The following is a 15,211-nucleotide window of genomic DNA, read 5'->3' as shown; positions in this document are numbered from 1 at the left end:
AAGGGGTGGAGATGGGCAGACATTGTAAATGGCACAGGGATGAGGAGGGTTCGTGGGAACACCAAAAGGCACTCTGGAGCGGGGCACAAATCAAGGCCGGCTTCCTGGAGGTGATGTCAAGTGTGAGTCCCCAGAAATCGGCCTGGTGATAGGGCAAGCATGCCTGACTGGTGGGCAGTGTGAGTAGAGGTGTGCGGGCCAGGCCCGGGGACTGAGCCATGATGGACTGTCACGTGTGGGCCATAAGGGACAGGAAGCTTAAGTGTCAGGGGCCTCCACGCAGACATTTTGTACTTGTGATTTTGTCTATTTCTTAAAGAAGTACCTTTGCGATTTAGAAAACTTCGAAGCCCCCAGAGCTGATGGGCCCTGTCAACCGTGGTACCTGTGGCTCAGAGCTGATCCTGTCAGACAGGGGCCGGGGCTGCTGGGACTGTCTCTGGGCCCTCCCACCTCCAGCTGCTGGGTCAGGCCCCACCCCCTCCACCCTCCCAACCCCCACCAGGCTCCTTCCCTCTTCCCACCCATGCAGCAGCTCTGGCCCCAAGCCCTCAGCTCTGTTTTGGAAAGTAGCTTGGACCCTGGTTTGGTTCCAAGAGTTGGGTCCTGTCACTCCCTCAGCTCTTGTCTGAGGGCTGTGCCCTGCGACAGGGACCAGGGTCAGCCATAGTCCTTCGGGGTTTGGCCCAAGGCTAAGAAGGGACATCAGCTGGGTCCAGGAGAGGCTGGGCTGGGAGTGAGGCAGGGGCTCCCTTCTCCCTTGCAAGCCTGTGGCTGCTGCCTGGGCCTCAGGGCCACCTCCCCCCGAGGCCTTCTCTGGTCTTCACGCCAAGGGGCCTCTCCCTGACTCGTCCTCCCCAGCCCAAGCCCTCTCCTCTGCTCACTCGGTCTGCGCACACTCTGGCAATCTGTCCTTGCTCGCTGGCCAGACCACAGGCTGTAGGAGGAGTGGGCTTTGGGCTGACCCCCAGCTTTGCCAGGGGTGACCAAGTGGGTACACACCTCTTCCTCCCGATGTGGCCAGAGTGTACCCCTCTGCACCCTCCGTGGCCAAGGAGCTGTTGCCTGTAGAGGAGTGAACGCTCGGCCACCAAACCCTGAACCCACCCCCCACCCCCTCTCTGTCCTGCCAGGCAGACACAACCACAGGGTAGGGGGTGCTCTGAAGTCCCTCTGGGGCCACCGCACTGGTGAGGCTGCCCTCCCAGGCCCTCTAGTCCTGGGTCTGCACCACAGCCTTGGAGCCCCACGCCCTCCGGTGGCCTCACAGGGCCCAGGCGACCCTGGTTTCAGGTGAGCCAGCAGACACCTGCGTTATGGGCTCAGGGCCCCAGAGGCCACCTGGTGGCCAGCTGACAGGCTTTGCTCCCCTTGATTGTTGGGAGTATGGCACGTCTGGCAGTGCCGGCTCGCTTCGCCCCCTCCTAGGAGGACAAGAACGAAATCCTGTCTATTGCAGGGGGTCAGCTTTAGTCCAGATTTTCTGGATAACTGGACCCTCCCTCCTCCACCCCCCCAAGCTGACTGTATTTGAAATCCAGGCTGCCTGGATCCCCAGTGGCTGGCCGCACAGACCCTCAGATGTGCAGGGGAAAATACCCTGGTTAGGGCTTAGCACACGCCAGCTTTTTTTATTTTTATTTTTTAAGATTTATTTATTTTAGAGAAAGCGTGGATGTGTGCGCACGCATGACTCGGGGGAGGGGCAGAGAGAGAGAATCTCAAGCAGATTCCCTGCTGAGTGTGGAGCCTGGGGTGGGAGTGGGCGGGGGGGGGTCTAGATCCCAGGACCCTGAGATCCTGACCTGAGCTGAAACCAGGAGTCGGCTGCTCAACCGACTGGGCCCCCTGGGTGCCCCCCCACCATGCCACCTTTGTTAAAAGCTGCCCAAACCCTCTTACAAAGGAGGTGGCTGGAGCCAGAGAGTGTGGCCCTCCGTGAGGTACAGGCTAGGCTGGACACCAGAGGGAGGCAGGCCTGTTTCACGGCGAAGGCTCCCTCCAGGGCCGACGAGGGATGGGCTCTGTGTGACTGGGGGACATCACAGGACCCAGGACCCGCGGCAGCCAGAGAAGAGGGGTCTGGGATGCCTTTCACACCAGGGGCTTAGAAGTGCAACTTTAAGGGCAACAGGAAACGGAAGGGGGTCGGAGGAGGGCTGACTCCAGAGCCTGCCCCAAAGGCACATCTGCTGGGTGAGGCCTGCCAGGCCCCGTCTGCTTCACCTCTGCCTCCCCTCTTCCCGGCTGACTGTTCCCGGGCTGGGTGAGTGTTGCGTTCTCCTCTTGCGGGCGCAGCCCTTGACAGTTTACAAAGGCCTTTCTGCCTCCGTTTTCCTGTCGAATTCTGCTAGCAGACTGAGGTAGGCAGGGCTGGACTGGGGTGACCTGAGGCCGAGAAGGGAGGCACTGGGGTGAGCTGGCTGCGGGGCTGGGGAACCCGCGCACGGCAGCCCTGGCTCTGCCGTCAGCTCCTCAGCCAGCTGGTGGCCTTGTCCAGCGTCGAAAAGCGGATCAGCTTCAGGCTGGGCGGCTGGGGCTTCCTGTCATCCCAGAGGTACTCAGGGGACAGCACTTTAGAGGGCTTGTGCGAGATGAAGCGTCGGTTCAGGTGACTCTCCTCCTGCCAGGCTGCCATGATGCCGTTGGCCTTGTCGGCCAGGATGGCCATGTGGCAGCCCCTGGTGAACTCGTACACCCTGGCCACCCGCCCCCCAAAGACGGCCCCGCCGTAATAGAAGTCCCCCTCGCCATCCGCCACAAAGGCAGTGGAGATATGCCTGCGCTCGTAGGGGAACTGCTGGCGGGGTACGGCATAGTAGCCCGGGTGAATGGCCGCCACCAGGTCCCCCAGGGTCTCGGGGCCCCACGGGTTCCGGAACACCATGTCCACATCGAGGCAGAAGAGGTAATCCACCTCCCGGTGCGCCCTCTCGGCGATGTGCCGGCTGATGGCCTCCATCCGGCGCGTGGAGATCTCCTCCCAGCGGGCCTGCCTCTGGATGGGGACGGTGCTGAGCAGGCGGCCGGGGCCCAGCGGGACCCGCGGGATGGCGGCAGGGTCGTCCGTGAAGAGGTAGTACCGCACCCGATAGCCCCGCATGAAGAACCGCTCGGCCGACGCCAGGAACTGCGGGACGAAGCCGGTGTACCTGGTGGGAAGGGCCCGTCAGCCACGCCCGGGCCCCACGCCGCGCCGCCCCACGCAGGACCTGGGGCCAGGCCTCAGTCGGGCCGGGGTCCGCCTCCCAGCTCCTGCCCTTGGGCTGCCACTCAGGTCTGAAACCCCAGGGTCCTTCCCTGTCACATCCCCGCCATCACGGTACCAACCTCTTCCTTCGTAGGAAGGACATTAACAGGGACTCTTAAATCCGCAAACCGCGCTAACTTGTAGTGAGGACTTACGAGGTGCCAGGCAGTGTCTTAAGGGACTCTTAGCTCCTTCAAGCCTCATAAACTCCCTAAAGGCAGGCACCACAATCCCCATTTTAAAGTTTATTGATTGTTTTTAGTGATCTCTACACCCAACGTGGGGCTCGAACTCATGACCCCAAGATCAAGAGGCACACGCTCCACGGAGCCAGCCAGGCGCCCCCCATAACCCCCATTTTAGAGGCAGAGACACTGAGGCTCAGAGAGAGGAAAGTGACCACATGGCGGGTTAAGCGGCTGCATCGAGGAGAGGCGAGTGGAGCCGGGGGCTGCGGCTGCAGGGCTCAGCTGGAGGAGACTACGGGCCGCACCCCCCAGGTTGAAGCCGAGGGAACCAGGGGGTCACCTGACCCCAGGCAGGACACCCGTCATCTGGACAGCACTTGAGGGGCTGGGGCCCCGTCGTGGGTTCTCCCGCAGGAGCCCCAGGAGACCCGGGGGAGGCTGCCAGGCGGGTTCCTAAAGCCAGGTAGGGCGAGGGGGAGGAGAGGAAAACAGGAGGTACCCGGACAGTAGGCAGGGCCCACGTGGGGAGAGGGGAGAGGGTCCCGAGAGCGGGGCGCGACCTGCCTGTGGCCTGACCACGGACCCCCAGTTATGAGAGGTGGTCTTCAGTGTTGCCAGTCCTTCATGCCTGCCTGGACTGTTCCGGGGAAGCAGAGAGGGGTGAGGAGGCAAAGGGGGGGTGTCCTCACAAAGGCTCCTGCTGCTCCTTCACCTGAGCCGCCTCCCTGTTTCCGTGCCAGGGCCAGATCCCCTCCTCCCGGAAGCCCTCCTGTCATCACCCTCTACTCCCTACCTTCCCACACGCACCGTGCGTGGCTCAGGGCTTCCCCGGTCTCCGGGCAGGCCCCCGTGTCCAGGTCTTGTCCCTTCCCAGACTGTAAGTTCCTGTGGCTCAGTGCTCACCCCCCACCCAGCCCACTACTCACTTCCCCACGGCAAACACCGTGACCCCGACGGTCAGGTTCAGAGGCTGGTAGATGTGTTGCAGAAGCTCAGGGTTGAAGGTTCCCTCAGAGACGATGGGCGCCAACCAGGGTGTAAGCGTCAGCAGCTCGGTAGGCCTGGCAGCAGGGGAGGCCGTGGGCGCTGAGGCCCTTGCCTTGGGAAAGCCGCAGCCTCATCCTGGCCCTGCCTCCCATGCTGTGTGACCTGGGGCAGCTTCCTCCCTGTCTCTGGGCCTCGGTAGCCTCCTATGGGAAGTGGGGATAATAATAGCTGCTCCCCGTGGTCGAGAGGACCAGGAGTGAAAGCACACCCGGTGTGTAAGGGAGCCTGGCACTTAAGGCGTCTAAGGGCCTAATACCTGAGGGGCAGCAATATTAGCACGAACCGCAGATTGAGCACCTAACTATGCAGCTGTGCCCTTTTAATTTTTTTTTAAGTAGGCTCCATGTCCAGCGTGGAGCCCAACATGGGGCTTGAACTCATGACCCTGAGATCAAGAGTTGGACACTCAACCGAACTAAGCCACTCAGGCGCCTGGAGCTGTGCCTTTTGCAAACACCATCTCATCTAGTCCTCCATCCAACCTGCTATGAGGTGGGTATTCTTATCCACCCATACAGAAAAAGCTCAGCGTAGTTGGGTAACCTGCCCAAGGTCACACAGCTAGTGACAGAACGGGACTGGAACCCAGGTCCCACAGTAGCTGGACCCCAAGGCCACCTGACACCCCCACCACCCCAGCTTAAAAAAATCAGAGCTCTGCACCTGTGCCCTGTCCCCCCCCCACCCCACCCCCCGTGTCCCCCCTTCCTCCTGCCAGATCTCTCCATTCTGCACCCAGGCCCTACTCAGCACCTACCTCTGTTCCAGCAGCTTGGGCTGAGGGTAGAGTGACCTGTAACCAAGAAGGGTCAGTGGTGAGGGGGGGCAGCCCCCAGCCCCCGGGGCCCCAAAGGGGAAATGGCAGTCTGCTTACCGGGTCACGGGCTGGAATGGCCTCTCCCCCTTATACTGCAGCTTCATGTTGCTGGGGGCAGAGGCGAGAGAGAGCTGTTAGTGCCAGGGCTGGGGACAGAGCTACTCTGAGCGGGAAGGACAGAGTGGAGAAGAAGCAAACACCCCCATGGGGCAGGCACCCTTCCAGGTTCCAGGCAGACTCTCTGGAACCTTCCCCTCTGCTCCGCCAACCCTGCAGGGGTTGGGCTCCCACAGAAGCCAGCTGTCCAGGGTCGCTGAGCGGCAGGGCCGTGATCGGTACCCTGTGTCATCTGTCTCCAAAGCTGATGCTCTTTCAAACACGTCATTCTGTAGGGGCCTGGCAGTGGGCAGAAGTTCTGCGAAGCTGCAAAGACCCAGTGATCCCACTTCTGCCGCTTTCTCGCCTGGGGACCCGGGGTGAGTCACCTGAGCCCACGGGGATGGTCATTTGCAGGACCCAGTCACACAAACACGAATCGAGGCGTTGCTTCGGTGGTATCTGGTGGATGTGATTAACATCTATGCCAGCTGCCCTTAGGTAAAGATGGTCCTGCGGGGCCTGGGTGGGCTTGCTAGAATCAGGCGGAAAGGCCTGAAGGGCAGAGCTGAGGGTTCCGAGAAGACATGCCGTCGGTGTCAGCACTGCCCGAGCTCCAGCCTTCCCGGTGCCTGCTGCACGGACTCCAGACTGGCTCAGCTCCATCATTCAATCTACCTTGCTCCCTCCCGCCCCCGGTCTGTGTCTGTAGTGGAACCCTGACTCATGCCCCCGCTCTTCCTCATCTGTAGAATGGGCAACCATCCCTCACCCTCAGAGCTGCCCTGAGAACCAAGGTATGCGCCTGTTAAGACCAGGCACCTTGTCCCCTCCTGGCAGGCAGCTTGTGTGGCCACCTCCATGAGCTTCGACCGAGGGCAGCCTGGGTGGAGAAGGAAGAAGGAGGGCCCCGCAGGTTGCATAGGGCCTCCGGCTCTGCCACCAACAGACTGGAAGGACGTGGGGCCAGACATTTGACTCCTCTGGCTTAAAAGTCCTCCCAATAACGTCCTTCCCCAGAGGGTGGAAGTGAGGCCCAGGGAAGGCAAAGGCCTGCCTGAGGCCCCCCAGGGAATGGAGCAGCTGTGGAAGCGGCCAGACCACCTGTGCACACCGTGCCTGCCGTTCACGAAGGAATGTTCAATATGGCATCTTTGATGGGGTCCTTAAGTTTTCCTACCAATTTTTAGTCCATGCTTCTCTCCCTCTCTCTCTGTCTTTGGTGGTAGAATGTACAAAACAAAGATTTACTATTTTAACCATTTTTTAAAAAAGGTTTATTTATTTTAGAGGGAGAGGAAGAGAGGGTGGGGGTACAGGGAGAGAGAGAGAATCTCAAGCAGACTCCCTGCTGAATGTAGGGCCCGACATGGGGCTCGATCTCATGACCCTGAGATCATGACCTGACCTGAAACCAAGAGTCAGACGATCAACCGACTGAGCCCCCCAGGCGCCCCTGTTTTAACCATTTGTAAGCGCACAGTGCAGGGGCCTGAATCACATTCACTCTGTTGTGCAGCCATCCCCACCATGCCTCTCCAGAACCTTCTCATCTTCCTAAACTGAAACTCTGTCCCCATGAAACACTGACTGTCCTCGACCCCTGGTCACCACTATTCTACTTCTGTTTCTATGAATCTGATTATTCTAGAGATCTCATATACGTGGAATCCTGTAATAGGTGTTTGTCCTTCTGTGATTCGTTTAAACTCTTGAATCAACGATTTTTGAAAGTCAGGCCACCACATTGGCTGTCTGCCCGAGTTCACCCAAACAAGCACTCAGGTCCCTGCTCAGAAAGTGAGGGCACTCTGCGAAGGCAGGAAGCGAGGAGGAAGGGGGCCCACAGGCCTGGCAGTTGGCTCCCGCTTCCCCCCAAGCCCAGCCACGCCGCAGCCTCATTAAAGAGCTTGTCAGTCATAAGAATACCGAAGCCACAGATGAGCTAGCGCCAAAAAAAAAAAAAAAAAAAAACCCAAAACGAAAGAAAACAAAAAACCCACTTCACATTTTCACGCTTGTAGGTAGGAAAACTAAAAGCAAAAGGGAAGACATCCGAACGAAAAGACAGGAAGATGTGACTATTTAACGCACACAAAATTTCTCCAACTTCCATCTAGTAAACAAAGAGCGAAGCGGAACCCAAAGGTAGACAAACTGGAAAGAAAAAAAAACGTAGCGAATACCTTGGGCCCAAAGTGGTGCCAGCACCCACACACAGGCCAGGGAGAGAGGGCAGGGCGGCAGGTGCGTCGGGGAAGAGAAAGCCAGTTCGTGGGAAGTGGGGGCAGAAATGAGAGCCTCGGTGGAAATCAAGGAAATGAAATTGGAACTCGGGAGACAGCCCCGCCCACCCTCGCATCTCTCGAACCGGCGAGGTGGTTTGGTTTTTGCTTTTCGCAACACCTAGTGCTTCCTCCAGGACTGGCCAGGGAGTGGGGTCCGTGCGAACGAGAGAAGGGGAGCGTGTGATGTGCCACGGTTCCTTCTGGAAAGCAACCTGACGAAATGGACCAGGAATCTCTCCATATCCTCTGGCCCAGGGAGGGAACTATCAAATGAAAGGATTTTTAATATGGAAAAAGCTTTATATCTAAAGCTACTCATTACAAACTTATTTAGAATCCCGGGGAATTGGAGGGGGTGCCTGGGTGGCTCAGGTTATGATCTCAGGGTCCTGGGATCGAGCCCCACGTTGGGCTCCTGGCTTCCAGCTGGGGGGCGGGGGCCTGCTTCTTCCTCTGCCCCCCCCCCCCCGCTCCTGCACACGCGTGCTCTCTCTCTCTCCCTCAAATACATAAATAAAATCTTTAAAAAAAACAAAGAATCCTGGGAAATTGGAAACAACTGAAATCCCCCCCCCCCTGTCCTTGGTGGGAAAGTGGGAGGAGTTCAAGAACTATGACCCAGCTCCTAGGGGGGGTAAAAGGATGGTGAGCACAGACAGCACGAACACATGCCCAAGAGCAGAGCCAGGTCCGGGAACACAGACAAAAATCACAAAAACATGACGATCACGACTATTTTCAATAGCAAGCAGCCTTTCTGCTTTTAGAACCAAGTAAGATGCACAGTCTGTTCAACTAGAAAGGGCAGCGACCCACAAGTCGACCGTGAACTTTAGAAGCAAAGTATAGCTCAGACTGGTAGGACACAAGAGGGTATTTTTTTCTTTTGTCTTTCCTGCTTTCCAGCTTCCAAACTGACTATACTGTGTGTTTATAACACTGAAACATGCCTTGTGGTTAGTCAGCGGTCTACGATCCAGATTTTACACTTGCCTTTAGCTATCATGAAGATACCGCCCTTGAGACTGTCCTAGCCCATTTTTTCACTCTGGACTGTCAAAAAGTCAGGTTTGTGATGTGGGGGGAGTCTGGTCCCATGTTAATTTATTCCATGAATCCAAACTGCACACAAAATTTAGGACAAACGTCAAGTCCTAAGAGCACTGTCTCCCAAGCACCTGCTACGTGGGGCGTGCTACAGCGGACTGTTTACAGGTATCATCACACTCCATGTTCCAGGTGGCCCGGGAGGGGACTTCCATAATCCCATTTTACAGATGAAGCAAGCGAGGCCCAGAGCCCTGCAGCCGGCTCAGGGTCAAAGCACAGAGGGGGCCCTGCAGGGACGCTGGAGGACAGACATGGGAATTTCACTCCATAGCCCATAAATTACCCAACACTTACCAAACTGTTCATGAGCTTGGGACCTAATGACCTGCAAAGTGACCCTAAAACTCTCCCAGTGGCCCCAATCCAGGCAACCCTCAAGGCCCAAATTCTCCCCGCTCCATACTTACAAGATCTCTGGACAGGGGAGGTAATAGGGGACATAGGAGAAGGGCAGCCAGTTCTCCACATACACCCTAGGAAGGAAAAACACCTGTTGACTGCTGTCATGAGGCTGAAAACCCATTTGGTGCACGTTGATTGGAGTGAAGGCCCCCAGCGGGGTGCATCTGGGGATCCCCCACCACTCCTTGGGTCTGGCTGACCTCAAAGGTCAAAGCCTCCTGGTCTTCTGCAGTATGGCCATTATTCACCCAGGCAGTCATTCATTCCTGGGATAGGAATGTTCTTGATGTCAGGCCCTATGCATGAGCAAGTGGTGGTGAGGGGTGGTGGTGGTGGTGGGAGGGCTTCACAGAAGGAACACAAGGGGTGAATTTTGGTGTGTGAACAGAGTTCTTCATTAACATGGCTAGAAGAATGGTCCAGGCAGAGGAAAGAGTAAGTGTAAAGCCCAGGGGCCATTACTAAGCAAAATCCAGAAACCAAAACTAGTTTGGTCTTACTGGGGTTGGTGTTGGGGGACAGGTGTGCCAAGAGAGGTGGGTGGGACCTAGGAATCCATAAAGGGGTCAAGGTTTGGGGGTTGAGATGCCAAGAAAGGGAGGAGTCTGGGGTGAAGGGAGGGCTCCATGGGGACATGCTCACCACAGAGAGCAGAGGGCAATGCCCAACAGCAGGCAGATTCCTAGGCCCAGGGCCAGTCTGTGGCAGCGCATTGCTGTGAAGCCTTTGAACCTGGGCACTTGGAAAGGCTGAGCGGGCTTGGTGAGTCAGTCCTCTCCCAGGGCTGTCAGGTTCTGAGCCTGTGTCTCCAGGTCCGAGGAACACCTGCAAAGGAAAGTTCCCGATATCCAGGGGATAGTGGCCCCATCCTTGCTGCCCTGCCTTCCCCTGGGTGGCCCCAGCTATGACAGCTCTGGTAGGTGGGCAGGGAGATAGTGGCTCAGGGCTCAGCAGAATCCTGCAGCTATGCCTCTGGAGAGGCTGATCGTCCCCACTGCCTGGGCTCTCAGGTCACCCTCCCAACCCCCGCCCTCCGCGGGGAGCAGAGGGCGGCCTACCCGGGGACTCAGGCAGCAACGCAGGGCGGGCCGCCTGGGCGGGGCTTGGAGGATCTTTGGGGGTAACAGCAGGGACACCGGAAATAGAGCCCTGAGCCGGCCGAGCGGGGACACACCCGGCCCGGGCGGGGACTGCGCTGAGGGGCAGCCGTGATGCCCTTGCGTGGGGTGGGGGTGGGGTGAGGGTGGGGGGCAGGGGTGGCAGCCGCGTCTTCCTCGGGGAGGCGGTGCCTGGCCTCTCCACGGGACGGCGGGAACGCGCTTCAGCTCTCCCGGGCTCGGTAACCTTGGGCAAGTCACTCCCCTACCCGTCCACCCCAGTCTCGGTGTCCTCCTCGGCCAAAGCGGTCCGGTGGCCTGGGGCCCAGACGCGCACCCGACTTCCGCCCGCCACTGCGCCGCGGCGCGGGATGTGGGGAGGGCGACTGTCCCCGCGGGCTGTAGACTCACCCCTTGCGACCGGACGGGGTTTAGGACGGACGGAGGGGGGCACCCCGGCTGGGAAACCGGGGACTCAGCTCGCCAGGGCCCCGGCGATACCCGGTGGCCGCGCCGCGCCTGCAGCCGCGCCCGGGGCTGACCCTGGGGCAGGGCCCGCCTCAGGGCTCGCGGTCTCCGGCGTGGGGGGGGGGGGGGGCGGGGCCCGCGAGAGGAAAGGAGCCGCACGCCCCGCCCACCGCCCGCGCGCTCCCGCCCCGCCCCGTCCACCCTCCTGCACGGCCCGCCCACCGCGCGCCTGGCCCACGGGTCCCAGGGCCCCAGCCCACCTGCAGCTCGCGCCCCGCCCGCCGGCCACGGCACCCGCCCCCGGGGTCCTAGCGCGGGTTCCCCTGGCGCTGCTCTCTCCCGGCCATCTGGGCGGCAGCCTCTCACGCAGCGGGCCGCGAGAAGAGCCGGTCCGGGAACTCAGGGTGAGGGTGAGGGCCTGAGAAATAAGAAAATCTTTCATGTTTTTAGAAGAACGTCGAACAATCACAGGAAGGAAAACATTTGAACGTTGCACTTACCTTGTGGTTTAGCTCAGGGCCTCCCGAAATCTCCCTGAGCTTATTTCTCCGCCTGGAAAAGGAGTTGCGGTAATTTACTCCTACGGCTAGTTGGGGTAATATTGACCCTTGTTCACCCCAGTGACTCCTGGGGTCCAGGGGGACCCTCGTACATCTCACCAAAGGCCAGAGGGCCTGGGAGGCAGAGGCCTTTGCTTGGGGCGGTTGAGGGAGAGCGCACACAGAGGGACAAAAAGGGAGGTACCCTAAGGGTAAATTAGGGAGCAGCAAGGAGGAGGGGGAGCGGATACAGAGAAATAGCATGGGAAAGAATAAGGACGATCCAGGCTCGGAGAGGTTGCAGGTTTGCTCTAGGTCACAATGATGCAGCTTGAAGTTGTAGACCCAGATCTTCCTGGCTCCTGGGCACAACCCCCCACGTCCTTCAGGGGTGTCACTGTGTCCTTGGGGTTTCCCTTGAGGACCACAGGGTCCTGTAAGGCAGGGCTCATGTCCTCAGAGTATGCAGGGGCCTGGCACAGTCCTGGGGGAGCTGGAGAGTGCTGGCTGAAAGGTCCTGCTTCCATTTTTAGCAGCAAGCACTGGTTCCCCAGGACCGGGACTGGCACCGACTTTATTTTTTTCTTAAGTAAGCTTTACCCTGAATGTGGGCCTTGAACTCAAGACCCCGAGGTCCAGAGTCACATCCTACACTGACTCTTGACTGTTTTTTGCCGACTCTGGTTGCAACTGTATAACCAAGGCACGTAGCCCAGAGATGCTCTAAGCGCCTCCAGGCTGAGGCTCAGGAATCAGGGTTAATAGAACCAGAGTGACCTGTCGGGACTGGACAGGCCTACGCCTCCGGGAAGCCAGGCACAAGCAGCCTTCCAAACCTGAGTGGTTTTCTGCACTCAGTTTATGTTTGCCCAGTTCCCTGCTGTGCCTTCTGGACAATGATTCCTCCCTGGTAATAAAAAGGTGAGCCAGACAGGGCTCACCCAGTCCTGTGGCCCTGGCAGACGTGTCAGCACTCTGCCAGCGGCCATGGCCCTCTCCTGACCCAACCAGCACTGTCCGATGGCCCTACCCCCCCAACTCCCAGGAGGAGACAAATTCAACCTAGGACAGCCTCAGGGCTGGCCTGGGAGGAGCTGGGCCTAAGGAAAGGTGAAGGAAGACCGAAGGGATGTTCATGACTTAAAACTACGACAACTAAAAACTGGGAGGGAAGGGGCGCCTGGGTGGCACAGCAGTTAAGCGTCTGCCTTCGGCTCAGGGCGTGATCCCGGCGTTATGGGATCGAGCCCCACATCAGGCTCTTCCGCTATGAGCCTGCTTCTTCCTCTCCCACTCCCCCTGCTTGTGTTCCCTATCTCGCTGGCTGTCTCTATCTCTGTCGAATAAATAAATAAAATCTTAAAAAAAAAAAAAAAACTGGGAGGGAGGAGGATGATGGGAGAGGAAGAGGTGCCCAGCACAGGGCAGGCGTTTGGACATCTTCCTAATTGGAGAGTATCAGCGGCTAAACTAGGAACCCAAACAGACCTGAAATGCTCAAGGGAGCCAGAAGGAGAATCTGAAAGAACAAGAGCCAAAGCAGGGAAAACACAGGGGCAGAGGGAGCGGCGGGGGAAATCTCTGTGCCGCAGTCACCGGCTGCCCCCATCTGCTCACTCTGCCCATATATATGTGATTAAAGCAAAATTCTATTAAATATTAAATATTTGTAGGATGAGGAGGCCCATGGGGGCTGCACTCCCTCTTCCTGACTGTGGGTGAGACTGCCAGGTGGTGTCTGGGCTTCACTCTTCCGCACCAGGCGTCGGCACATGGCAGGGAGCCCACGGGACGTCCACAAACGGACAAATACACAAGTGGTTTCTCACCTGTAACGTAACAGCACTTTGCACATATTCATTCGTCTATTTATTCAAGGAAATGTAAGCGTCTACTATAGGTCAGGCACAGTTCTGAGGGCTCAGGCTTACAGCAATGAACCGACATCGCTCCTGCTCGCATGTGGCTGACCGGAGCTGGGGTTAAATGAGGAATTCCGGTCACAGGTGTACGGTCTTGCTGCTGGGATCAGCCTGCTTGTCCAGCAGCTTAGGACCTATCCAAGTAAGGCCTGCGGTGGAGGGGCTGTGCCCGTGCTACCCTCGATAACCAAGTGTCCATTCCCCTCGCCGTCCTCAGATTTCCCATCGGTAAAATGGGTGCGTAAGGAAATCCATCCCTAGATTTCTCCATGAAGTTGGTCTTGACCCTCCCAGACAGATTCGGAAGAACTTCCCCCTGGTCTGTCTCCCCACTGGTAACTCCAGGAGGGGGCTGCTGCATTTGAATTCATCAAGGGGAGTGGGCAACATCCCAGAGGAATGGTTACGGTTCCTCTTCTGGTTAGTGGCCAGGCTGGGTTGGGCCTTCCCTTGGCCTCCGAAGCCGGTCCTCAGACTCCCAACCACCCACAGACCCTTACCCTTGGTCCCCTGCTGTGACCTACCTCCGGGATCCTGGAGGGTGCCTCAGAGTGTCTCCCAGGAAGAAGGGGCATGGCTTAGACCAGGAATAGCAGGACTGCCTAGACCTTAATCTCCAAGGGTAGGTGCGGAGGGTCTACAGAACGGGATGGAGGCAGGGCTTCTAGCCCAAGGCCCAGACCTCCCTTTTCTACCTTGAGGAAGAAACTTCTGTCTGGAGCAAGGCCCAGGTTTTCCTGGGAGCCCAGCAGAAGGTTGCCGAAAGCCCAGGTTAGACCCAGACCTCCATCTTGGCCCATCTGCTGGGCCTTGGTACCTGGGGGCGGGCAGCAACAGGGGACATGTCCCCGAGGACGGACCCCAAGTCTCACAGAACCTGTTTTTCCTGATATAAAAGGAGGCAATGGATTCCTTCCGTGCTTGTCAAGCTGTACCTTGAGGAGCCCCCGGGGGAGGGGGGATGGGTCCCTGGGGTGTGTATGGGGGCTAGGGACGTCCAGTCACCCCAAGCAGCTCTGTCCTGCGTTTGCGACACTGGGCTTCTGCATTCAGCATCATCAGAACAACATGCACCAGCCCCCCCAAAAAGTGGGGTTTTAAAAATATCAGGGCTGGTGAGCACTGGGCCAGGCCTGACCCTCAGGGACCCTGCTCCCCTGTTCCTTGCTGTCCTATGTGCTCGGGCGAGCAAGTGGGCCTAAAGTCTGGTTGCTCGGTCTACCTGGAAGCCCGCTGAATCTGAGGGTCATTCTTTAATCAAAGTCCCATCATCCCGCACTGGCTAAGGCCTGGCCTGGCCCCAGGCAGAACCCGCTGCACCCCTGTTCCCGGCACCAGCCTGGTCATGGGGAGCAAATCTGCCAAGCTCTTCTGAGGTCAGCACGCCCCTTGGAGCAGACCTAGGGAGAGGAGAGCACCCCACAAGCATGGATCTGAGCCCCCCCACATCCAGGACAGGAGCTGCCTGGCTGGGCAGGGAGCCCACACCCACACAGTTTCCCCCCCAAACCCTGATGCTTGAAGCCCTCGAGGTGGCTGAGGGGGTGGACACTCCCTCCCCAGCGCAGGGGGGGTCTGCTCTCTTCCTGGCCTGTGACCCCTGGTGGGAGATGCCCTCCCCTTTGACTCAGTTTGTCTCCTTCGAGGAACCAGAGGAAAGTCCTGGAGACACATGCCTGCTGATGGGTCCTGTGCACACATGGTCTTGTCTGCCTGTCTGTGCCCCACAGGAGCACCACCAGGGTGCAGAGGGGGGATCTGGGGTCCCTGCAGATTCCACCGCTTAGTGGGCCATGAGCCCCCTTAGAAGAATAGGCTGAGGTTTTTAATTAAAATAGAGAACGTCAGAGAGCAGTCTTCCCAGGAAGATTCAAGGGTCTCATGGACTCTGTGTGTCTGCGTCTGTGTGTGGGTGGGTGGGTGGGTGTGTACGCGTGTCAGATGTGAACTGTGTTCCAGACCCGGCACCAGCCAGGGTGTGTCTGGT

General features: G+C 58.4%; 1 protein-coding gene across 2 annotated transcripts; it reads right to left on the bottom strand.

Annotated features, from left to right (window-relative positions):
• Positions 1-1,626: 1,626 nt before the first annotated feature.
• LOC123775725 (globoside alpha-1,3-N-acetylgalactosaminyltransferase 1) lies at positions 1,627-10,874 on the bottom strand. 2 transcript variants are annotated; one of them, XM_045771196.2, is made up of 7 exons: positions 10,707-10,874; positions 9,841-10,023; positions 9,204-9,269; positions 5,360-5,410; positions 5,243-5,278; positions 4,365-4,499; positions 1,627-3,152 (listed from the first exon to the last, which is right to left on the bottom strand). In XM_045771196.2, exons 2-7 carry the CDS (start codon positions 9,909-9,911, stop codon positions 2,468-2,470), a joined length of 1,044 nt encoding a protein of 347 aa, XP_045627152.2. In that variant the 5' UTR covers positions 9,912-10,023; positions 10,707-10,874; the 3' UTR covers positions 1,627-2,467. The 2 variants fall into 2 exon arrangements, with proteins under 2 accessions (XP_045627152.2, XP_045627153.2); XM_045771197.2 differs by lacking the exon at positions 4,365-4,499.
• Positions 10,875-15,211: the final 4,337 nt, after the last annotated feature.

This window comes from Ursus americanus, chromosome 18, assembly GCF_024610735.1.
Source record: "Ursus americanus isolate L20-20 chromosome 18, mUrsAme1.1.p, whole genome shotgun sequence".
NCBI classification, from domain to species: domain Eukaryota; kingdom Metazoa; phylum Chordata; class Mammalia; order Carnivora; family Ursidae; genus Ursus; species Ursus americanus.
The sequence above is the reverse complement of the archived record's forward strand: the minus strand, read 5'-3'. Positions and strand labels throughout refer to the sequence as shown.